Source organism: Myotis nattereri, assembly GCF_964212035.1.
Source record: "Myotis nattereri genome assembly, chromosome: 6".
In the NCBI taxonomy this organism is placed as follows: Eukaryota; Metazoa; Chordata; class Mammalia; order Chiroptera; family Vespertilionidae; genus Myotis; species Myotis nattereri.
Window position 1 is genome coordinate 75,942,309 of NC_138081.1, and position 25,496 is coordinate 75,967,804.

The following is a 25,496-nucleotide window of genomic DNA, read 5'->3' on the forward strand; positions in this document are numbered from 1 at the left end:
GGCAATGTGTGCCTCTCCTGGTCATGAATCCTACAGAAGTGCCTTGTGCCAGGATGTTATTTTCTAAATATATTTGATTGGCTTGGAAGAATTTTACATTAATGAACTCTTCCCTTGTCTGGGAAATGCAAATGCTTTGCCGTGGCATTGAGAAAGGTTATTTTCAAATTATTTCCCCTGTGATCACAATAAACCAAATGAGAGAAGGTCCTCCTTCCTCACAATACAGAGAAATCTTCTTTTGCCATTAAGATCTGAAACAAAGCTCTGTGTCAACTTACTTGGGTAAGACACACATATTCTTTTCAGGAGAGCTGAGGGAATGCAAAATGTTTCTGTTTACCGGAAAGAAATAGAGCTCTGTGTTCAGATGATGGGAAAAGAGAATGCAATTTCCAGTCTGTTTACTGCCTTGGCCATTGATAACAAGGAGATCCTGCCAGGCATTTGGTGGAAGGTGCAGTCTGATCCACGTTCTGTCTATAGGTTAAACTAAAGTAAACATACTTTTAAACCCTAACTCTGAAATTAAGATGACCCCAAATTTGTCTTGTAAACTTTTGAGTTTTTAATTTATTAATACTGGTATATTCAGCTGGCATGAATGGTCTCTTTAAAGAGTTGTACCATGGCTAGAATTGGGTAAAACCATGTTTACAGCAGTTCACGTACATACAATTCTCCTCAGTGGTCATGTTTAATTGTCTTATTTTTTCTGCTGGAGAACAAGGTTTCTGAATGAGATCTGAAAATGAGCCTTGGAACCTTAGTACCCACACTTTAGATACCTCTGCAGTATTTATTGTCTGAATGAATGTCTTTAAACCATCATTGCTCAGAATCCCTTGATTAATGACGGTGTTCCTTTGAAGGTGAATGGTCAGAAACTTTGTGATTTTTCAAAAAAAATGTTCCATTTTGGATACAACTTTAAAGCTATGCATGATTCAACTTTATTTTTGGCAATTCTAACATATTTGTGTTTTATTCACCATTTTAAATGATGACATCCTGTTTCCCCATACAGTCTGCTGCTGCTTGTTATGAACCTTCAATGCTTTGGATTCTGGGAAAATCCACAAGCATGCATTTGATTTTGCCTTTAAATAGATAAAAACATTCACAGAATTTTTTTCTAGAAATTATTAGTTATCCTTCAAACAGGTCTTAACACCTGGTAAGACTTGGTCATTTAACATTTTTAAAATTCAGTTGCTTTTTTTTTGTTTAACCACTGCCTATTGAACTTTACTCCTGAAATAGTCGCTTGCTTGCTTGCTGCTTGCTTCCTGTCTTTCCACCTTTTGTTCACTCTTAAAGCTAATTAGGAAAAATGTGATTATAAAGCAGGCCTTATATAAAAATTACCTTTCATTAATGTAGCATTTTACCAAACCTTGAGTTTATAGGAATATAAGGCTGTTGCATTCCATAATTATTGGATTACATCTATTTCTATAATCAGTATTTAAATAGCCAAAGAGCTTATATATTCCAGATTTTTCATTTGGACATGCCTTCCTCTTGGACACACCACAAACTGACAGGACTGTGAGGAGAGTTGAGTATGAGGGCCTGGATACCTGTAGGTAATAATATCTTCTCCCTGCTTTTCTCTCTATCTCGCTTTGCTCCTTTTCCTGAACCTGCTTTTGGCTTTCCTTCAACTGCTCCTCTGGCACTCTTGTGTGTAAAACAATCACCTGCACCCTAGTTATCCCCATTTGTCCTCGTTCAGCATCTTGCAGCCCCATCAACATCATGCCCTACAAAGCTACACACTCTAGAAATCCGATGGATCGAACAAAATTCTTAGTAACACCGCCCGATGGCTCTGCGCGAAGGAGGACTATTCACGGCACAGCGGTGAGTAGCCTTTGGGGGTGACCAGGCAAATCTGTGCTATTTCTTGTGCAGAGTGGACACACACACACACCACCCCCTGTTCTCCCAGGTGCAGTGTGGGTGTGATATTGGGAGATGCTGGCATGCACCATCTCATCTGTCCCACCAGACCTGAATCTGGTTGGCTGAGTGGTAGTGTCCCTATACTTCCTCTCCACTTGGAGATTTTACTCCCCCTAAAAATTTGAATTTGAACGTGAAAAAAACTCTTCTTTGTTCACTCATGTCTGAGTGACTGAACTATCCATTCTGTAGGTTGCCTTCTTACCCTGTTGATTGTGTCCTTCGTTACACAGGACTTTTTAAGTTTGGTGTAGTCCCATTTGTCTATTTTTGCTTTTGCTACTTGTGCTTTGGTGTCATACCCAAACCATTACCAAATCCAATATTATGGAGCTTCCCCTATGTTTTCCTCTAGGAATTTTATAGGTTTAAGTCTTACATTTAGGTCTTTTATCTAACTTGATATAATTTTTGTATATGGAATAAGGTAACGGCGCAGCTACATTCATTTGCATGTGGATATTCACTTTAACAAGCACCAGTTGTTGAAGAGACCGTCTTTTCCCCATTGATTGGTCTTGGCAGCCTTTTCAAGGATTATTTGATTATTCTCACAAGGGTTTATTTCTGGGCTTTCTGTCTATTCCATTGGCCTATATATTTGTCTTGATGCCAGCACCACACTAAATTTTTAAAATTTAGTTTATTGGGGTATACCACACTTTTAATTACTGTAGCTTTGTAATATGTTTTGAAATTAGAAGTGTAAGATCCTCAACTTTGTTCTTTTCAAGATTGTTTTGGCTATTCAGGGTCCCTTGAGGTTCCATAGGAACTTAAGATGAATTTTTCTATTTCTAAAAAATAAATAACATTGGGTTTTGATAGGGATTGCTTTGAACCTGTAGATCGCTTTTCATAAAAGTGATACCTTGATATTAATAAGTCTTCCAGTCTTATACAGGATGTTGTCTCATTTGTGTCTTCCTTAATTTCTGACAGCAGTGTCTTCTAGTTTTCAGTATATAGGTCTTCCGCCTCCTTGGTTACGTTTATTCCTAAGTATTTTGTTCTTTTTGATGCAATCATAAATGGAATTGTTTTCTTAATTTCCTTTCAATTTTAATTTTAATTCATTTAGATCTAAATTCAAATGGCTGCAATTGAGCACTTGAAATATGTTTTGTGAGACTGAATTTAATTTTTAGCTTTATTTAATTTTAATTAATTTAGACCAAATTCAAATGGCCAAATGTGGCCAGTGGCTACCATGTTGGACATCATAGACTTAGAACATTTCTGTCATCACAAAAGATTCTACTGGACAGTGCTGCCTTGAGTGTCTGTTTGTTTTGTCTCTCTTAGAGGTTATTTGTATTTTAAACCTAACTCTAATTGTCTTGCTGGGAAGTTGTCCAGATCATTGACATGAGCAGGAGTTCCACTTTAGCCTTATGGAAAGTGTTAACAAGAAAGATTATTGTACAGACCACTGGCTATTTACTCAGATCAGGATAAGAATCAAGAGCACCTTTATATGTGTGGGACACAAACAAGTGATTCATTGGGTACAAGATCAATGAAAGGATAAAAACATCTATCTGCCTGGGTGGGCATTATATCAAGTATTGAGCCTTTTTCCAAACTGGCTTCCCACTGCTCCCTTACCCCTTTAAGTTGATTTAAAAGGAGGTCAGTTTTAGGAAAGAAAAAATTGGTTCAGTGGTACTTTTTTAAAAAGACTGAGTATTGTACACTTGTATATGTAGTTTCATTCTCTGATAGCTGTCTTATCAAGGTACAGATGATGAAATTCATCCCCAAATCCTCTACATCACAAATCGCCCTTCCCTGTTTTCCTATTCAGATCTCTCCTTGATCTGGCTTCAGCCAAATAAAAATGTTTTAAATAAAAGGGAAAAAAGCTACTTGAAGTGCTTAACCCCAGCCTCCCTTGTGAAGAGCCCTGAGCCTTCCTCTCCAGGGACTGATCCACTAGAGGCATAATTACCACCCTGTACACCTGTCAGGAGGGTCCCCTGTGGTGGCTGCTCCTTCTGATACATAAGGACTGTGTAGCAGAGACCAGAGATGGGGGCAAAAAGTGGTGATGGAAGCCTCCAGTGATATAGAGCTGTCACACATCTTATGAAGATCTTTGCTTTCCCACTCTTTATGTGTTGTATTCTGGAAGACAATGAGTATTATTTGATACTAGATTTGCCCCCATTCCCATGGCCCCGTCCATCAACTAAGATGCTACTAAGGAAAGGAGAGAAGCAATTAGAAAGGACAGTGAAGGGAACTAAAAAGGTAGAAAGACAGGAGCTGATGCACGAACCAGGCTAGAAAAAGAAAGAAGAGAAGGTACACTATGAACGTATTGGCCCTGAGACTAGATAATAGTGTGCCCCTTTCCTAGTATACCTCAGTCTGCTTTCCTGAAAGGGTCCCGCAGAGTGAAGAGCTGCCAGGTGCTCACACAGGTGCTTCTAGCAAGCACCCATTTCCATCCCAGTACATGGTTGGTGAGTTTCAGATACTTGAAATGAGCCTTTTGTACCCTGTGCAGTTTTTTTGTTGTGGTTGATGTTAGAAGATTAGAACAACATTGTCTGGGTTTCCATTCGCCCATTTCAACTTAGGAAAGGTGTCATCTCTCTGGCTAAATTCCTGGTTGTCAGTCAGAGGAGGGCTGATGTCTTGGCCCACCCTCAGATTACAATTTCGTCCCTAGTGAAGACAACTAAAAATAGCTAAAATTCCTCACCTTGAACCTGACTCTTTCTTCAAGAGCAGAAAGGCACTAAGTGAGTAAGAACTTGTTACTATAACATCCATATGAAAATATTAATTAAAGTCTGATATAGCTGACATGTAAATTAAAAAAAAAAAGATTGAGCTATGGTATGTTCCAGAAAAGTGTTAAAGAATTTAAAGATATAAAGTGTATTTTAATTAAAAATTGGGGTGGGGAGACTGGAAGTGACTTCTATTTTGACATTTGTGTGGGTTAAACCAGATTATTTGCTCCCAGTCACTTTAGACACAAAGTACAGGTGCTTTCTAAAAATATAAGTGTATTTTTTTTCCTACAAATGTAAATACAAATCACACATCAAGAACCTTCTTATTAGTGTCACATTATGTGGCTTTAGTGTAATGTTTGCTTTAAAGCTAACACAGGCCTTTTGTTTGGGGTGGAATGGAGATATATAAGGAAGGTTAGAAAATATCTAAAATGTGACTTGATGGATTGCAGCTCCATTGCTGAATACCCTGAGTTGGGTTGTCTGACGCATGGGGGAAAAAATCTAATTACTCTGTTTCTCTGAACTTAGGGTCATAAAAGAGAGAGGGAGAGAGAAAACGTACCCTTCCACCGCACATCCGGCATCCGAAGGGCTTTGTCTCCATCTCATCCCAAAGCCAGATCACCAGCTTCCCCCCGACTGTGGTAAGTGGCATGGAAGAGGCTGGCGGGGTTGCTCCATGCTGGAGAAGTGGTAGCCTCTGTCCCCTGAAAGGAAGCTGTTCCCCCTACACGGTTCGACCTTAACTTAGGGAATAACGTTTGTTTCTTAAAGAAAACTGGTATGGGCCTTTAACGTGAATATTTCTGCATTTGTCACATAAAAGACAAATATACAAGGCTAAATACCTTCATTTCTTTTCCGTATTATATGATGAGGGGCTCGGGGAATGGAGATTCTGGCAAGCCTGTCCTGGCATGTTCCCTCCTCTTCATGCTGTGTGTTTGTTTCCCAGGCTCCCATCCAAGTCCCTTCCTCATTTGCCTGGCACGCCCAGACCTACATCTTCCTTGCCTCCCGGACCAGTCAAAGCTACCCCTGCTCAGGTCCGGCCCCCATCCCCTGGCAACATCCGCCCTGTCAAGAGGGAAGTCAGAGTGGAACCTGAGAGAAAAGACCCCGAGAAGGAACCTCAGAAAGTTGCCAATGAGCCCCCACTAAAGGGTCGAATACCTCTAGTGAAGGTGGAAGAAGCCACAGCTGAAGAGGGGACGGCTGGGGAATCAGAGGATGCCTCTGGTAAGAATCAACCCCCTTGTGGTGGAATATGGGTTGCTTGCTCCTTCCCCTTTTCTCCTGCCTTTTTTATCCCCCTTCTGGGGAATTAGAAATTTTATTCTGAGGCTAATTGTGGGACCTTTTCTTAAGTATAGTTTTCTTACCTATAAAGAAAGTAGAATTGTACATCCAAAGCCCTACTGTTGGACGAGCCATAGCATATTAATTCAGTTATGGTTTTTAATTCCTTTATTATTTTCACAAAATGTGGTCTTCAGAGCACCAGCATCAGAATTACTTGTGTTATCTGTTGCTGTGTTACAAATTATCTTAACATTGTGCAGCTTAAATCAACAATTTTTATATCACACAGAGTCTCGGTCAGAAATTTGGAAGCAGCTTAGCCTGATTATTGTAGGATGGCTCAGACACATGGCTATTGGCAGGTGGCCTCGGCTGCATGACATGTGAACCTCCCCATAGGGTTGCTTGATGTCCTCACAATTTGTCTGCTTGCTCTCCTGGCTTTTCCATAAACTGAGTGATCTAAGAGAGAGAATCAGGAGGAATCCACAGTATCTTTTATGCCTAGTTTTAGAAGACACAAAAATCACTATTTCTGTCATGTTCTGGTCATTGAAAGAAAGTCCCTAGGTTCAACTCACACTCAAGTGGAGAGGATTAGTCTCCACCATTTAAAGGGAAGATTGTCAAAGAATTTGTGCAGATATTTTTAAACCACCATATCTATGGCGTTCCAAACTTCAGAAGCCTGGCTCTACATCAAACCTACTGAATCAGAATATGTGGGGGATCCAAGGACTCAAAAAGATACTAAGTTCTCCAGGTGACTCCTGTGCAGGATTGCCAGGTAAAATACAGAGTGGCCAGTTATCCTATTCCTGTGCTTCTGGAGTTTAAGGACCACTGGCTTAGACCATGTGTTTGACAGAAGTTAGAATTTGTTTTTTCCAGAAGATCCAGTGGATCTCATCTCTTCCCAGCTAACCAGATGTTATTTAGAAGTTTGAAATCACCTGGACCTAGGAATTCAGTATTTCTTGTTGAAAATTGTCTTTATTCAAAAGTTTTCTCCTTAACACTTAATTTGAAGATAATTTGAAGATTGAGGGTAGGAGCAAAGGAAGAATTGATGGCTCAAGACGAATAGGGTTGTTAGAGAATGGAGGAGTCCAGTGTTTGTTTGCATGCAAAGGAGAAGAGAAAGGCCAAAGAGAGTCTTGAGCTTAAGAAAAACCTGTGGGTGTGGAAGGAGAAATGTAAATCTTGACAGGAGCGTCTGGAATGGTCAGTGCCAAGAGCGCACTCCTCGCGGTGCCTCTGTGTGGGACTGCCTGCTGTGCTAGCTCTCTAGGTCATTTTCCTGAATCTGAATAAGGTCAGAGAACTTCTGCTCCCATCCTGCATCTTGGCATCAGGATTGACAGTGAGGACCGGGGTGTGTAAGGTATAGGAGTGCCAGCTCCTCAAGTGGCCCTTGGCTCCTCCTGCCTCCCACCTGGACACAGCTCTGAGTAGACAAAAGGGACATCTTCATTGGGTCTTATCTTCCCGGCCTGAGTCTGGCTCGTGGCATGGATGCTGAGGATGGTCAGCTTTAGTCCTCTAGTAAAGAATAGTCACTAAAGAGAAGGATTTTTACATTTTAATCAAAGGCAAATGGAAGATCCCACCTTCTTTTTGCTCAGGGTATAACTTCCCACAAAACCTAATGTGAGGCTGTATGCTCAGTACGCATTCGACATGACACATGTTCTTAACTGATTTAACTTGTATAAAAATTAGACTTGTTGAAAAGTGTCAGCTTTGTTGGATGTCTCACATACACATGCAGCTTTTTGTTATCTGTTGCTTGGTTACAGATAGAATACAGTGAAACCGTGAGAACACACAGCAATAAACATTCCCTTTTCTTTTATAATGATGAATTCTAGGTCTGGGGTGTAGGGAATGCTAGTTCTTGTTTTGTTTTTTGGGTTTTGTTTCCAATTGGTTTTCTCCTTGTATCTTTTTCTACGGTTGTTCCAGCCCCAGCTCCAGCCCCAGCCCCCACTCCAGCCTCCGTCCCAGCGACAGTCCCAGTACCATCATCAACTGTGACTGCCAGTGCTTCTCCTAAGACCTCGGCAGGCACCACCGACCCAGAAGAGGCCACAAGGCTGCTAGCTGAGAAGAGGCGGCTGGCCCGAGAGCAGAGAGAGAAGGAGGAAAGGGAAAAGAGGGAGAGGGAAGAGCTTGAAAGGTAAAGCAGTGGCATTGCTAAGTGATATAGGGACACCTTGATAACTTGGATTCAGTCTTCGGTTTGTGAGAGAAAAGGTGGTAGCAGTGAGCAAGGTGAACGGGACTATTTCCGACTTACTCTTACCTGGTGTTCCTGTAACTATTGATTTTTTAAAATGGCATTTTCTTATTATACTGACAATACAACAACATTAATGAAGAAAGATTTAAAGAAAAAAAAATCCACAATCTTCACCAGTTTTCAATAATTGTGTCGATTTTGAATAATCCTTTCTAGTCCCTGTGAATAGTGTGCAGTTAGTTATATTTTTTCATACATAAGTATATACACACGTATATATTTACATACTTATAGCTACAGTAGAGATACAATTGTACAAGGCTGGGTTTGTTTGTTTACTTAACATATATCTAATCTCCATATTTCTTCATTACCTTTCTAATGATCATTTTAAAGCTGAATAGTAAAAGTTCATGTTTTCTTTTTTCCAGATAGAAGTCCTCTTAGAGGGTGGCTGGGAGAGATAGTTAGTGCCCGGTGATGGCCTGCCAGACAGTATTGCCAGGGACAGTTTGCTTAGTTGCTCTCCTTCTGGGGCTAGTAAGGCTAATGTCAACATACTTGTTCTTCAAATAAGCAGAACTGCACCGTGGGAGGATGGGCTGTCTGGAGCTTGGTCCCGACAGGATGTGCATAGGCCGTCTTCCTCCTGTCCTGTGACAGAACATCCTGACCTTCGTTTATTGACAAAGATTTGGGGGGAGAGAGGGACAAAGGAGCCTCAAATAAGTTTCAGTCTTTAGAGGTGGTTAAATTGCAGGTTCTTTTACAAAGCCAGCTCCTTCCCACATGTACACGGTTGCATTTTGCCACAAGGCCACAGGAGACCGGGAAGATGAGGAGGAAGAGTAAGGTGGCTTCACAGTTTGTCTCTGAACAGCAGGGAATGCATCCCTGGGGACTTTGCTGCCCGGCTCTGAACCAAAGGTCCAGGCAGTAGCCATACTCCGGAGCCCCTCTCTCCAAGGATTTCCCCTCACATCTCTTCGTTACGTTCTTCTCTTTCTCCAGACAAAAGAGAGAGGAATTGGCCCAAAGGGTGGCCGAAGAGAGAAGCCGCCGGGAGGAAGAAGCCCGCCGGCTGGAAGCGGAGCAGGCCCGGGAGCGGGCCGAGCAGCTGCGGCGGCAGGCGGAGGAGCGCGAGCAGCGCGAGCGGGAGGAGGCGGAGCGGCTGCAGAAGCAGGTGGGGTCCCCGGGCGCCGGGCACGCAGCTCAGGGCTGGCCCTTGCCCGGATGGGCGGGGGTCATCCCGATGAGCAGAGGAACACGGGCAGTGGATCGTTAGAATTGCTCTGAGTCTTGTGCACATTGCTCTCATTTTCTGCACTTGGTCCACCTGCTCTCTTGCCTCCACCCTGGGCGCCCCGAGAGATTGGGCAGCAGACCGAGCCAGCCTGTTTGTAAGAAGCACCTGCCCACTTCTTGTTTCTAGAAAGAAGAAGAAGCTCGTGTTCGTGAGGAAGCAGAGAAGGCCCGGCAGGAACGGGAGAAGCATTTCCAGAGAGAAGAGCAGGAGCGCCTGGAGAGAAAGAAGGTAGCGGAAGCCCGGGACTCTAAGGGCCCTGATTCCTTCTAGACTGGAAGCCATCTAAAGATCTGGAGACTAGAGACTAGTTTATTGCCATCAGAAAACAAATGTGTTCTGCCCATTCCGGATAAACTAAAGTAACTCTCAATATTAAAAACCTCCTCCAGCCCGCCGGCGTGACTCAGTGGTTGAGCATCAACCTATGAACCAGGAGTCATGGTTCCAGGTTGTAGCTTGATCCCCAGTGGGGGGCATCCAGGAGGCAGCCGATCAATGCTTCTCTCTCATCATTGATGTTTCTCTCTCTCCCTTCCTCTCTGAAATCAATAAAAATATAATAAATCTTTCTTTTTAAAAATTTCCTCCAAAGAAATCACCATTTATAGTTCACCCTTCAAAAAGTTAGGTCCGATTCATATGGTTTAAGGCAGTTCTAACATTTTGGAATAACTCCAATTAAGACAAAGCAGGGAGCATTATATTTTTCAAAATAACAGGTGTGTTTTAATGATCTGCTATTTGCTTAGTAAGGGAAATGTGCCAGGCCAGCTTTCTTCCTATATCTGATCTGTTTCTTCAATTCTTCCTTTCTTATAGCGACTTGAGGAGATTATGAAAAGAACCAGGAGAACAGAAGCTACAGATAAGGTATTGAGATGGCCATTTTTAGCTCTTCTTAATGGCTTATTTTTTCTTTACTTCACTTGTAACTTTAACATTAAAAAGTCTTTTTCCTTATTTTCTTTGGTAGAAAACTGTTGACCAGAGAAATGGAGATATAGCCAAGGGAGCTCTCACTGGAGGAACAGGTATTTATTTCAAAAAACTCAATTCAAATATAGAATTTTTGAATTGACTTTCTAGAGGTCAAGATGGTCATTGGTTGATTAAAAAAAAAAAAAGATATAATTGATCCACAGAAGCTCAGTTGTATGTCATCGAGTCTACACATTTTTCCCTGTGTAAAACTCTCTCTAGCATTTCTGGACGATGTTTTTTCACATTGGTTTATACACAAATGAAGTACTTAATATCTTAAATCATTTTAGTCTTCTATGTATCTGTGTGTGTGTGTGTGTGTGTGTGTGTGTGTAGATTTGTATATATCTATATATATACCTACATATGGCTATATAGGTAGATATATTATGTATATATGTGTACACACAAACTTTTTTCTTTGCATTTACAAAATTAAATTTCATTTAAATATACATATTTTTGACAAATTGTACTTATGGCAATTCTCAAAAAGGAATTTAAATAGTATTTATTTTAGTTCTGACTTCAGGATAGAGTTAAAATTTAAAAAATCTGTTAAAGTTTCATTAGAAAGTTATTCATATGGTATAGACAGACAGATGAATTTCTTGGTGATTTTAAACCAGATTTGGTTTAAGTAAAAATAACCTTAGTGTTTTAGTACTCAGATTCAGTTAGTATTTACTAAATGCCCTTCCTGTGTCAGGTACATCCTGTATGCATTTGCTCATTGAATTTCCACTGCAGCCTTGTGAGGGAGAGGTGCTTTATCTTGGCATCAACAGCATTGTCAGAGACCTGCTATGCGCCAGGCCCAGTAGTAGGTGCTAGGTTTCAGTGTGACCAAGACGGCAGGTCCCTACCTCCCAGGGGCACGCACATGGCATGACAGGCCAGGTTGCACAGCTGGAATCCAAGTCACCAGCTGCTAATTCTGTTCCCTCCGCGACCCCACGTGATTTTCATGATTGTACATAGGGGTAGTTGTAGGTACCTCTTCATTCAAGTCTTCCTATTTCCTCATCTGTAATATCAATATGAAAAGAAAGGGCCAGAGATACCTCAGTTTCTTTTTCTGTTTATTTGTCAAGATCAGAGTAAAGATCAAATGAAATGATTTATGTGAAAGAATAGTCTCTGTCAGTTCTGGGGGGTTTCAAATGTAAAATATTTGTATTGTGGAATAAGGTTTTATTTCAATAGAAACTATCCTAGTTTCTCTGGTCATGATTGCTTTATAGGGGGGTTTTCATGCTCTGTTAAAGATGCCTTAATTGTATTGTTTGGAGAGTAGCCCTAGTGGTTACATATTTATACCATTGCATTTTTAGCAGGTGTCTTCAAGAATGTTGTACTAGATAGGCTGTAAGTAGGCATAGCACCCAGTGAGCCATCAGAATGAGGGTACCAGGATGTAAATTGCACCAGCTCAGGATTATTTGAGGGGCTGATGCTATAGTATGTGCATGGCCTGGCTCCCTATTGTTAATTGTTCATCTTTCCCCTCCCTGCTGTACCTTTATCAATTCTTTCAGTATTCTTTATACCTCAATCCGAGAATGAACAAAAGGCAAGAAGGAAGGTTAAACTTGTCAGTTGTTATATCTTTATTTATTAATACTCATAAAAAATTGGTTTGAGTTAATACCACTAAAAAGAGGCCTAGATTATCTGGCTAACTAGTATTTCTCCTCTCTTGGTCCCACATCTGGTTGAGGGCTGAGTGGTGTTACCAGTGTTCCAAAGAGAATTCTAGGGTGGGCGGGCAGGCTGGTGAATTTACAGACCCATCCAAAGTCTTCTCTGAAGCTGCCTATTACCAGCTTTGCAAATGTTGGCAGCTTTTAAAGTTAGCAATCACTTCTTTACTTCAGTATTCAGACTCTTTGTACCTCTGACAGTGTTATTGAATTTGTGCCAGGCTGCTGAAATAACACTTCTTTAGAATTATCTCAGTTATTCTCTCACATCAAACTAAAACCATCAACTGCCACAAATTTCCCTGCAACTCTGACCTCTATGAAGGTTTACCAGATGTTCAGTAACCCTGTCCCCAATTTTAGAGTCAGTCGTCAATATTGCTGGCTTACACTGGACTCTGACATTGAGCATTGAATAACAAGGTGGCACAGTCAGGTAATGTTCATGAAATCCCTAACATTCTAAGTGTGACTAGAACCAAACTGAGTTTTAAAACATATTTTTTTATCACTGAAGGTATTTCATGGTCCTTTGTTACAAATCCTTCAGTAAAGATGTTCAGCGACAGTCTAATCAAGTCAGCTTACTGCAATCGTCAAATGGTCATCAATTGCTTTGCTTTCAGTATTATATACCTTTTGCCCAGAGTCAGTTTAGAGCAAGCAAAAGTAATAACACTGGTTTTCACACTTACAATGTGCCGGAAACCATTCTGAGTACTTTGCATGTGTTAATACATTTACTTCTCACAGTAGCCTATGAGGTAGGCACGATCCGTGAGGAAACTGAGGCAGAGAGTTTGTCACTTGTCCAACGTCACACAGCTGATAACTAGCAGAGCCAGTACCAAAGTCAGGCATTCTAGCTCCTGGGGTGTGGGTTTGACAGTAGGGTACGAATAACCCTTTGTTCCATCTTCTTTACCACGTCCAGCAGTCTCTGCACTTCCCGGTATGATGAACTCTCCAGGAAATGGAGACCCAGCAGCCAGCCCACATATGGTTACCTCACACCAATCAAAAGTGACTGTGGAAAGGTGAGTCAAGCAATTGGGGCCTTTTTAACTGATATGCATTAGGACAGACACTACTGTTTTTAACCCCCACCCAGCCCCACCAGAATTTCCTGGGCCTGATGGGATTTCAGAGTTTTAACATTAGGATTTATTTTTATCTAGGTTCATTAATTTTTGGTTGAGTTAGTAATTCTGTGAGAAAGGGAAAATATTTAAAAAAATTTTTTTTTTGCATCTTTAAATATGATAGTGAGGGTTTTGTGTGACTATTAAAGAAAATTACAAGGAATAATTTACTTTTCTCTGTTTATATTTAACATGATCTAGACCATATGCACACCCTGTAATGGTATATAACAACTGTATTTTTACTATAATATTTAATGAGGCAGTGTTTGTTCCATAGTAAAATTAATTTCTATACCAGTAATTCTTATGCTATGTTAGTAGTAGTGGGGTTTATTGAAGATTCAAACAGTTGCTAACAGTCAAGAAAGGAGCATGTGTTGAAAGATTGCCTTTCTCTTTCCTTGGATTTATATCGACAACATTGTAAGAGCACACTCAAAAATGAAAAATGGGAGCAGTCATAGCTGTATCTAATACCATAATCATGGAGAACTTGAGAAATAGCTGTAATAATGTTCAAATGTTCAGCTATGACTTATTTTAGTTTTCAGAATTTAATTATTTAATGAGTCTACCAGTTTCTAATGCCAGAATCTCTGCTACCATCAGAAAATTGACAGTCCTCAAGTTAATTTTTTAAAATCTAAAAATGCACACTACACATTTTATGGCATGATTGACAGCAATGAAAAGATGTCATCCGAAGATGTCCACAAATCATATCTATTAACATCTTTCTGTGACAGTGAAATATTTGTTGTTTTGCCCACTATAACACCAAAGATAATGATTTTCCTGAGAGAGATCTTAATGATAAGCTTTCAATTATGTTGAGTAAATTTATTGTCATAATTACCTAACATGGAGGTTAAATGGTATTTTATTCTTTTAGTTACAGATCATTCTTCAAATAAAATATTTGTTCCCAACTGTTGTAATTTATGTTCATTGATTTCAGAGATTCTTAGAAAGGAATAAAAAGCATCACAGAGTGAACACCATCATTGTGATAAAGAATAGGCTCATTTAAGCCACTGTGTAACCTAAGTTAGTTGATACATTAACTGACTCTCTTCAAAGGTAAAATCACCAAGTTACTAATCATTATATAAGAACCTGAAACATAAATTTACTATGTAAAATGATCCTATCTAATGAAGAGGGAAAATGCTAATTGACTTCCCCACCCTCAAAGATGGCTGCGCCCACAGCCACAAGATGGCAGAGCCCAGTCCCCTTAGCCCAGCCAGGCTGCTCCACACACCTGCCTCTGGAGCCCCCCAGTCCCCTCAGCCCCGCAGCCGCCCAGGGCCAGCCAAGGCTTGCGCTGCCGGCAGTGGCAGCAGCAGAGGTGTGATGGGGCATTGCCTTCCCCTGATCACCAAGTTGCCTCCCGTCCCTGTGGGCTCCCGGACTGTGAGAGGGAGCAGGCCAGGCTAAGGGAACCCCCCTCCAGTGCATGAATTTTCATGCACCGGGCCTCTAGTATAGATAATAAAATTCTTTTCTTTTAGCCTCCTCCACACACAATTTATAATTTAAGCACACAGCACTGTGCACTTACTGGTGTCATGCATCTTTACCCAAGTAATAAATTGTCCTTTGTCATGCATGTGAGATGATCCCTATCAAACAACCAGGAGAAATACAAGCGTATACTTTTTTTATTATTTTACCTAACAATACAGGCAGATCCAGATTAGTATCCAAATATAAACATTAGGATATAATACAAGAATCACCTTAACAAATGTAATCCTTTGGTTCCAGTGTGTCTCCCCTTTAAAGAAAAAAAAGAAACTATCCAAGAGTTACTTTATTTTTACAAATATAAATTTAGGCTTAAAATTTTGATAGCTATTATTTATCTGGAAAGCCAGAACAACAAATCACAAATTGAAGTTAAAAATAACACTGCTTAGCCCTGGCCAGTGTGGTTCAGTTGGTTGAAGCATTGTCCCATGCACTGAAATGTTGCTGGTTCAATTCCTGGTAAGGGCACATGTCTAGGTTGTGGGTTCGATCCCCAGTGGGGGAGCATGGGAGAGGCAACCGATAGATGTTTCTCTCATACATCGATCTTTCTCTTTTCTTTTCTCCCTTTTCCTCTCTACAAAAAGTAAAACATTTTCTAGGGTGAGGATTAAAAATACAATAACACTGCTTAGACCAAGAACATTCAAATTCAACAAGTCATTTATTGTGAAGAATACTATTTTTCCGGAATTAAGTCAACCTTATACATGTGGTACTGATCAAACCCTTTTGCTTTAGGGATGCTTATGCTACCGAGACTTGCTGATGATTCATTTTACCCATTGCGTTTCTCTATTTAATCTGCTCTAAAACCTCAGATCTCCTCAGATAGTGTGCCATGATGGCACTTGACTTTTTTACCTGGCACTAACACAATGTTTGTTTATCCAGTGAACCTAGTTCATTGGTCCTTAGCCCTTGTCACATAAGCTGATACCACCTTTTATCAGTATACTCTGAGTACAAATGCAAAATGGAGCACTAACACTCAGCTTTGTGTCAGTCAGCCCTATTTATCATCATACTATTCTTCTATTGATTTAAAAAATTATCAGTAAAAGCAAATTTGTAAAAATTCATAGAGATTTGGATGTCACTAGAAAAACATCACCCATTACTGAATGACCCTGGCCTGTAGGGAATTCTTACTGTGCTCTCTAAGTTTATTCTCCACTGCTTGGGACACAAACTTTGTGATATGTAGACTAAGAAACTGCTTCCCGTCATTATTTTTAAATTTACCTTCCTTAAATTTATCCATATCAATCTTGAAAAAGCTATATTTTCACTTTGCATCACCTCTTGTATTAACAAATACATCAAAAAAAGTGCACAGACATGTGCTTATTTATGCTTCTAAGGTGCGGCGTCCAGAAGACACACAGTACACTGACTGGGTGTTGCTGCGCTGTGACACTGTAGAAAAATGCTCTTGTGTTGTATCTGGTATCCCATCTTTCTATGCCTCACATTTGATGCTTTCACCATCAAAACAAGGACTCAGTGTCACCAGGAAACAGTTTACAGTGATTCCAAGATCTGTTACTTTCATTGTGACTGACAGCCCGCCATCTTTTAAGGATGGTTCATCGCAGAGTTCGTTAAACTCAGCTTTTACCTTGCCTGTGTTGAATGATTTTCCCTCCTATCCTCAAGGGGTTATTCTTATGACTAGCAATTCCCAGAATAAACTTTATTTGCATACTTACATTTTTCAGCCTGCACACCTTCTAGATCAGGGGTGGGCAAACTTTTTGACTCGAGGGCCACAATGGGTTCTTAAACTGGACGGAGGACCGGAACAAAAGCATGGATGGAGTGTTTGTGTGAACTAATATAAATTCAAAGTAAACATCATTACATAAAAGGGTATGGTCTTTTTTTTTTTTAGTTTTATTCATTTCAAACAGGCAGGATCCGGCCCGCGGGCCGTAGTTTGTCCATGGCTGTTCTAGATTATTATTAAACCAGTCTTAGCACTGATCCTCGGGCTCTCTGCCACTCATACTCTTCCATCTAGAGAAGGACCTGCTTATACCTCCCTCTAATACCCTTTCCTAAGGCAGTTTCCTATTCATGGGTACACATTCGCTTTGTTTCAGTGGGGACCCTCATTTTTAAACAGTTTTGCATCTGAAAACCCGTTAAACACTTTAAAATTACAAGTAAGTCACATCTATTATGTTCTTTTTTTTTATTCCCAATTTCAAGGTGACCTTGAAATCACTCATCAGAGTCGTAGTTTTTCACTTCAGTGCATTATGTTTAATGAAGCATTCCATAATCCTGATAATGATTCAACATATGCATGAAATACCCTACTGTACACCCAATGTAGAGTTGTAGATGCCTCCAGCTTGTCCGCCATGAATTAAATCACAAATTGGAGATTCCCAGGGCCCCTTCCAAACACCTTGATGTCAATACTCTGAGGAATCCACCATGACAAATGCTGTCAGCATTGTGGTCTGGTTTGTTTTCACTAGAAAATTCCACTCCTTAGAATGAATCCCTTTAGCTCAGACTGGGAGAAGTTTTGCTTTTCCTAATGTCTCCTGTACCTAATACATTGCTTTGCTCTCTCTCCAAGAAAAAATAAACGAATGCTGTAAACTAGGTTACACTCGCCATACCCACCCCCAGAGATTTGGTAATGTCCTCCTAAGGTTGCTTTTGTAGCTGGGAGGAGCAGCAGTTCCTGGAGCAGAGAAACTCCCTGAACCTTACTCCTGACCTTGAGGGTCCTGAGTCACATGGCTAACCTCTGAGGTTTCTTTGGCTCTCAGCTTCTGGTGTGCAATCCTTTTAAAGCCTGAAGACCATAATCCTTGCCTGACAGGCTCCTCACTAATAATAGGTAGAATTGAAGAAAATTGGTGTTATCAAAATTCTAGCCAGCTTTCAAAGAAATATGTAAACCTGAGCAAGGATGATTCTTCTCCAGAAGCCCTTTTTGGTTCTTGAGAGAGTGTTTGTAGAGGGAAGTGCCCATTGAGGGAGGAGTGTTTTCTTGTGAATAGGAAACTTGCTTTAGAACAGGAAACAAAGGGTAAATGTGTAAACACAAGGGGTGAGGCAGGAAATTTAAATTTCTCAGATCATTCTTATAGATTCTTCCACGCCCAGCTGAGAATCTCTGTTCTAGAAGCCAAAAACTCATGGGTGTAACAGGCCACTGTCTTACCGTCCTAATACCCCAGAAGACATTGTATGCTGTTCCTAGCCCTAGGGGGGCTATCTCTTCAATCGAATGTTTCTTCTCTCAAGTAAGGGATTTGTAGTAATTTTGGTGTTTGACCTAATGGTTTTCCTCCAAATCTTAGGAGTTTATCTTTGTATTTAGGGGTTTGGGTTTTTTGTGGGTTTTTTGCCTAATTAAAAAGTAACATAGCCCTGACCGGTTTGGCTCAGTGGATAGAGCGTCGGCCTTCGGACTAAAAGGTCCCAGGTTCGATTCCGGTAAAGGGCATGTACCTTGCTTGCGGGCACATCCCCAGTGGGAGGTGTGCAGGAGGCAGCTGATCGATGTTTCTAACTCTCTATCCCTCTCCCTTCCTCTCTGTAAAAAATCAATAAAATATGCTTTAAAAAAAAAAGTAACATACCCAAGCCCCTATCATTCAAACAGAAAGAGATTTATCACTTTTTAAATTATTTGTTATAACATGATAATAAACATTAAGAAAAAATAACGCCCTAGCTACAATAAGCCTTATGGACTATCAGATTGCTGCCATGGTCCCAGCCCTCTTTTCTGGATTTTGGACTGAACAAGCGAAGTACACAGGCTTCAAGAGCCTTGCATTCAGCTCCAACCTCCAGAGTGGACAAAGAAGGGGAATTCAAAAGCTGGTGCTCTTATTCTGAGAGTACACCCAGATTCATAACCCCAGTGATTTCCATTTCAGTGTTACAGTTTCTGCAGGTCAGTGTCCTCTGAACATTTAATAATTGCTTACCCAAAACATATGGTGCAATTATTCCTCTAATTGTGGACAAGTAAGCATGGGTGGGGTGGCCAGGTAGCAGTGGGAGGGGGAAATCAAATCAGCTGTTGACACAAGTCTGGGGTTGGCGTTGCCATTGCAGCTTGTTAGCACATGCCTCCTACAAGGGCAAGGCAGTTGAGATGGCCAAGGAATGAGGGCTTTGCAGATGCATTTCTCTGCTTTATCTTGTGCCAAAACTTCTTAACATTTCTTTGGGATGAGAATCAGGACTGTTTCCCTGGTTACAGAAAGCCCATTGGTACTGGGAAAAAGTAGGAGGATGGGTGTGACAGCCCAAGCACTTGGAAGGGCAGGTGTTAAGCATGTGTGCGAGTGTGTGCATGCATGTGCGTGCTCATGCAGACTACTATGATGCCAAACCTCCTCTCCCCTCCTTGGTGAAATGCCAGAAAAGCACCATCATGCTCTGAGTCTGTGTAACATTTTTATGTTTTTCTTTCATAGCTCTTTTAGAAATAATTTTTCCAAGTACCTTGTAGTGCCTTGTGACATACTTAGGACAGGCATCTTAATTGTTGTTCTAGAAGAAAAGGTTTGATACTTAAAAATGCACCAAAATACAGGGTGGGACAAAGGTAGGTTTGTGAATATGCAAAACAAAGTTTATTCTTGTGTTATTATTTATTAATTATTGTATTCTTTTTCATATGAACAATTGTAAACCTACTTTTGCCCCATCCTGTATTCAAATCAGAAATGCTTTAGAATGTGTTCCACAAAAATCAGTTTTTCTCATTGATTAATGAAAGCAAATATTTCCCTAATGGGATGGGGGGACGGGGAAGCAAAGACTCCTCAAAAACAGCAATGTAAAGATTGAATGTACATTAGCTTTCTTTTATCATTTGGGAAGGAGATGGAAAAAGACGAAATGACTGGCTAAAGTTAAAGCATTTGGCATTGCCGGCACTAGAGACTGATTTTCTGGTCTCTGGACTGTCTCTTCCCATAGACCTCTTTCTATAACTAAATATTTCACTTATCAGTATGTATGAGAAGTTAAAACCTTTACGATTTTTGCTTTATATTTTTAAGTTTTTCATTTTCCATTTGGAAATTCAAAGTCTAGAATATTGTCTGTCAGATATGGTCACTTTTGACACATGAGTTGAGCCCTGAGCAAATACGAAGCTTGAAAATATATGTCTATTGCTGCAGTCAGATAAAGTGAACAATGAAATTAACCTAGCATCCATTTGCTGCACAGGCATGGTTTAACTGCATTGTAAAGCTTAACAATGAGCATATAATATAATGAACTGCCCATTTGTTTATGGAGCTTGTGAAGAGGGTAAAAAATCTAAGAGAAATTGTAGGTAGAAAATTAAGTATTTGATGGCCAGTTAAGGTACCTCAAAAAATAAATCCAAAAATGTAACCATGAATTAATCAATAAGAATCAAGGTGGAGTCAGAGAAAGATTTAAGTGACAAAGATGAGAAGGTTGGTCTTAAACCATTTACCTATAAAATTATACATCTGTTTTAGGAAGTTGGAATAGCCAGGAAGAGCTAGAATTTGAATAGTCAGGGAGTGTAAAGAATGCATAATGAGCTCTAGGGTTTGGCTCAATGGATAGAGCGTTGCCTGCAGACTGAAGGGTCCAGGGTTCAATTTTGGTCAAGGGCACATTCCTGGGTTGCAGACTTGATCCCCAGTAGAGGGCATGCAGGAGGCAGCCAATCAATGATTCTCTCTCATCATCGATGTTTCTATCTCTCCCTCTCCCTTCCTCTCTAAAATCAGAAAAATTATATATTTTTTAAAAAGAATGCATAATGAGAAAAGCACAGGACCAGAGATCAAGAGGTCATGCATACAGTCTGGACTGTCTATCTGTAGTTGTGTGACTTTGTGCAGATCATCCCTCTGACCCCCAAACTCTAATCCTCTTGTCTTTGAAGTGAAGATCCTAATAAGGGCTGTTCTTTATCAGACAGAGTAATGTGGAAATGCAAACATTGATTTGTTCCACTTATTGATTCATTCATTGGTTGATTCAGATTTTTTAAAAAATAAGAATTTAATATACAAATATGTAAGAATTCACCATTTTTGTTAGTAATGATGCAGTCTAACATTTTGACTGTAAAATTATTTGTTATAAAACAATATTTGGTTGTCCTAAAAATGTGTTTTTGTTTTAACATGAGTCCAATTTAATTTTGATTTTTTAAATTTCCCAGTACTCCCAATTTGGAAAAACAGCCAAATGAAAATGGAGTCTCTCTCGAGAATGAAAATTTTGAAGAAATCATAAACTTACCTATTGGATCTAAGCCATCCAGATTAGATGTCGCCAACAGTGAGAACCCAGAGATTCCTTTGAATCCAATTTTGGCCTTTGAGGATGAAGGGACGCTTGGGTCCCTGCCTCAGGTGGATGGTGTTCAAACACAACAGACTGCAGGTAAGCTTGCCTCGGATTCCCTTCAGTAATCATCAAATCTATGTGATAGCCAAGAGGGCATGGACCTTCTTCAGTGTGATGGTGGCACGCTCTGTCCTTTAATGGACCAAATAAGCCACATGGACAAGATTGTGGAGGGATCATAGAAATTGAATTTTGAGTTGCATTGGGCAATTTCTAGGGCCCCTTCTAGTCTCCCATTCCATGTGGAAATTCAGTATGCAACACCCTTTGTTCAGCAAGGTTCAGATAAAGGCAAACACTTATTGCCTGACCGTAACTTGAGGACCATTGGGCTAGTTCTGTCCACTAGAGAAACTAGTTGGTTTTTATTCCATCTTTCTCAGATTTTCAGATATTTGAAGATTGCCATCATGTTCTCCCATCATTTTTCTCTTGTTTGGGTTAAGCAACCTGGATCATACACTATTGTCCTTTTCACATGTAAAAGATAGTTACGATTTAGGTAATGGGACCATATTCTGAACCGGGAGCACAAGAATCTTCCATTCCTTGTTAAGTGACTATAGCTGTAGTTAAAACTGTCTCTGGGACTCACATTTGATCTGAAGTCTTTGTACAAGAACAATAGCTTTGCAGGACCCAAAGAAATAAGGAGTACCTCAAAAGTTACCAACTTAGTGGTCATAGCAACTCAACAGCATGGCCCCATAAATCTTAAAGACAAGTAGGATAAATCCAGCTCCATCTTTTATCAAATCTCTTTGAATTCTATCAACTTCTCTTCCCAGCAGATCACTTTCATCTATTGACCAGCATCTCTTATTATACTACTAGAGGCCCAATGCATGAAATTCATGCAAAGGGCTTGGCCCTTGCAGCCCCTCACAGCCCCTCACAGCCCCGGCTTCAATCAGAAGGTCATCCAGAAGGATGTCCGGAAAGTCATTCAGCTATTAGGTCTAATTAGCATATTAGCTCTTTATTATATAGGATTATGAACTGAGCTGGCCAAATTCAGCATGTTTAGATGGAGTCCCTAAGGAATTATATGTGGTCAAATTGTTTTTCTTTTACATTCCATCGGTGAACTTATAACAAATTTTCCACTTTAAATTGTTGAAAAAGCCAATGTTGAACCAAGTCTTTTTTGCTTCTCTGTTGTACTGACCTTGGGAGTATAACTTAACTTTAGTGATCCACTTTTCTAGACTATAAAAGGGAACTGTAAGGTCCATCCCAGGTTTGACTTTCTGATTGTTAAGCCTCTGGGAACCGTCTGGTTACTTGCATGTTGGTGGAAACACTGCTGGTGCAGCTTCATAGAGAAGGCAGGAACATCTAAGATGACTTTCTGCTTCACTGGCCAGGCCTTAAATCCCCTTTTGATTTATCTGTCATTCTTTCTCACTGTGCCCACCCTTCCAGACCTTCTCTAGGAAAGTAATCCAATGTCTGTGATCTTAAGTGATGTAAGGTCTTTTGGGGTCATGACTATTTATTGACAGACATTGATTTAATCTCCAACATATGTTTGTAGATGGAAGCATCAGGTACCAAGGATACAAAGACATTTGTAAATCCTTAACCTCAAAGAAAGCCTAATTTGATGTAAAGGACATGTGTTTTCCTATTAGTGGTAGAATTTACTTAAATATGTGATCGTGGACCCTGATGAAATTGCCTATTCTTAAAGCATGGTAAAGTTTTAGAAATGTAAGATATAATTACTAGAGTATTCTTTAAATGAGATTTTAAATAAGTATATTAACCTGTTCTTTTTTCTGTCTCCTAATATAGAAGTTATATGAGTGTTTCTTCTGAAGAACCAAAGCTGAAATTTAATAAGAATTTCTACAATTAAAGAAATTCCTTCTATGCTGTAAAGGAGCATCCCCCATCCTCCAGTGTTCTAAAGATTTCTGACCATCATTTTGCAAAGACTTTATTAAAACCAGCTAAAGACAACAAACTGGATAGCTTTTCTAATAATTTTCGCCAATAGAAAAAAAGAAATGCTCCTTGTTCTTCCGTACTTTAAAATGGCTTTTTCCAGTGAGCTCCTTTTAGCAAATCAAGTTGTTGGTTTTTTTATTCTATGTAAAAGAAATGGGCTGACTTGGCATGACTTTCCACATAGATATTTTGATGTTTAAAAGCTAGCAGGTAAAATTGGCACAAAAAATTTACCTTTTACAATACAATACTTGAAAAACAAGTACCTCTTTGCTCAACAAGTAGAGGGAGTAGGAGAGGTGTTTAAATTAAGCCTATTTGTTTAAATAATATTGCAAAGAGCTCTATCTGTAGAGACAAATTATAGGCAGATTACCAGGTTCTTGTTAATGCAACTTGTACATGGACGTTCTGCAAACCCAGCAGTCACATTTTTGCATCTCTTTTTCCAAAGGCATACTAAACATTTTTTAAATGTGAAGGGGGGGAAAAAACCATTATTTTTTCAGAGCAAGAAAATAATTTACTGTCCTCTTAAATACTGTATTTATAAAGTTTTTCCAGAAAAACTAATCAAATAAATTAGAGTAATCTGACAACAGTGCAGATTTGATTTATTAGATTCATTCCTTATGTTACCATGAGAGAATGTTACTGATGATTCAGGGTTATTTCCAAAGTCTGTGTATTGCTGCTGTCCCCAGTGATAGTGGGACTTGTCTTTGCCTTACCTGATGACAAATTATGTTGAGGGGATGGGGGGATAAAGGCTTACTATTTCTTTAAATAAAAAAAGAATTTGGTTTTGCTCGTTTAAGAGCAATGAAAAAATGATGGGATGTTGACTGTGTTTGGCACACAGGACACTGCAGGACACCGTTATGAATGTCCTTCTGCGTGGCATCCATCAGCTTTCACTTTTCATTCTTCACTTTTGCTGCTGAGCTTAGCTGTACAAACTTGCACTTTCACTTACTAATATAAATTCCATTTTATTTTACCATTTGAGAGGCTACGAATAACTAAATATTGAAGAAGAGTGAACACATGTGTTTATGTGGAATGTATAAAAAAGTAAACTTCTACCACTGTAGTGTATTGGTTTTTATTCAAAGAGAGGTTGGTTAATCTAGATTGAATGAGAGACTATTCATATATTGGACTATTTCCTTAAAATCCAAGCATATCGTCTTTAGTAATACAGTAGCTGTAATTTGTTAAAACGTTAATTTGGGGGTTTTCCCTATACCCAATTGTCCATGTACACATAATCACATTAAAAAGATCTGTTCAACAAAGTGGTTTTATTTGTTTAAATTGACCCAGCATGAAACACCAAATGTGTTTGACATAGTTTTACTTTTAGGTTTCTCATATAATTTCACTCAGGTTGATTCTTGAGTTTTCAAATTGCCCTTCATTTGTCCTCAATGACATTTTCTCAGCTTCTTATGAACAGGTGTATAGAATAGATTTATTTAAAATTAGAGCAATAGTTCTATTTGGTTCTTTTTTAAAATTTATATTTTTAAATTTGAGCAATCATTAGCAAACTGAAAGCTTTCTAAGTAATCAAGTTTTAATTAGAAGTAGTATAAAATTGCTAACTCTATCTTAAGAATGACACTGCCAAAGGATGACCTTGACCTGAATGGCTGAATTGCTTTCTGTCCAGCTCTTGAAGGTCAGTTAAGAGTTCTCACAGAGGTCTGTGGTAGGCACTACATTAAGGCTAGTGCTCAAGGATCAAATATGGCCCTCTCCATGGAATAGGCTGGATGGACTTTTAGTTCCCCTCCACCTCATTGCAGACTAGGCCAATTTAATAACCAATCACAGAATCATTTGATAGATTAATTGCCAGATTTTACTGGATGGTAAGGCTATATGTCCCTTGCATAACCTGCTTATGCAATAAAAGCAAAACAGTTCTTTCATATGAACAAATATTAGCAAGCAAGGCCATAAAGCTTGGTGAAGATTCTCTTCTCATAATCACACAGTCACCTTGACTGCAGGATTTACAGTGAAGCAGAAGCAGTGATATTCTGAAGGCCGGATTAAGAAACCTAAATGGATCAGCAATAATCTTAAATGTGTGGGGTTCAGGGGAAGGTGGCAGAGGGGCAAACAGCTCTAGACTCAAGGAACTAATCAAAAGTCATGAGCTTGCAGGATCTGTCACATTCTTATACCCCATTTCATGCATTTTTGTCTCTCAGA

General features: G+C 39.7%; 1 protein-coding gene across 8 annotated transcripts in view; it reads left to right on the top strand.

Annotated features, from left to right (window-relative positions):
• Positions 1-24,565, top strand: part of MAP7 (microtubule associated protein 7) — a gene marked incomplete at its 3' end in the record, with an annotated part of 140,794 nt that extends 116,229 nt beyond the window's left edge. For 3 of the 8 annotated variants that reach the window (XM_081093876.1, XM_081093874.1, XM_081093878.1), the window contains exons 8-18: positions 1,739-1,866; positions 5,250-5,365; positions 5,677-5,960; positions 7,989-8,202; positions 9,277-9,448; positions 9,698-9,799; positions 10,391-10,441; positions 10,545-10,602; positions 13,190-13,292; positions 21,133-21,356; positions 23,118-24,565. In XM_081093876.1, coding sequence (XP_080950002.1) covers positions 1,739-1,866; positions 5,250-5,365; positions 5,677-5,960; positions 7,989-8,202; positions 9,277-9,448; positions 9,698-9,799; positions 10,391-10,441; positions 10,545-10,602; positions 13,190-13,292; positions 21,133-21,356; positions 23,118-23,128 — 1,463 coding nt within the window. Of the gene's footprint in view, positions 1-1,714; positions 1,867-5,249; positions 5,366-5,676; positions 5,961-7,988; positions 8,203-9,276; positions 9,449-9,697; positions 9,800-10,390; positions 10,442-10,544; positions 10,603-13,189; positions 13,293-21,132; positions 21,386-23,117 lie in introns of those variants that run through there. The other 5 variants (XM_081093879.1, XM_081093873.1, XM_081093877.1 and 2 more) reach the window with 4 other exon arrangements.
• Positions 24,566-25,496: the final 931 nt, after the last annotated feature.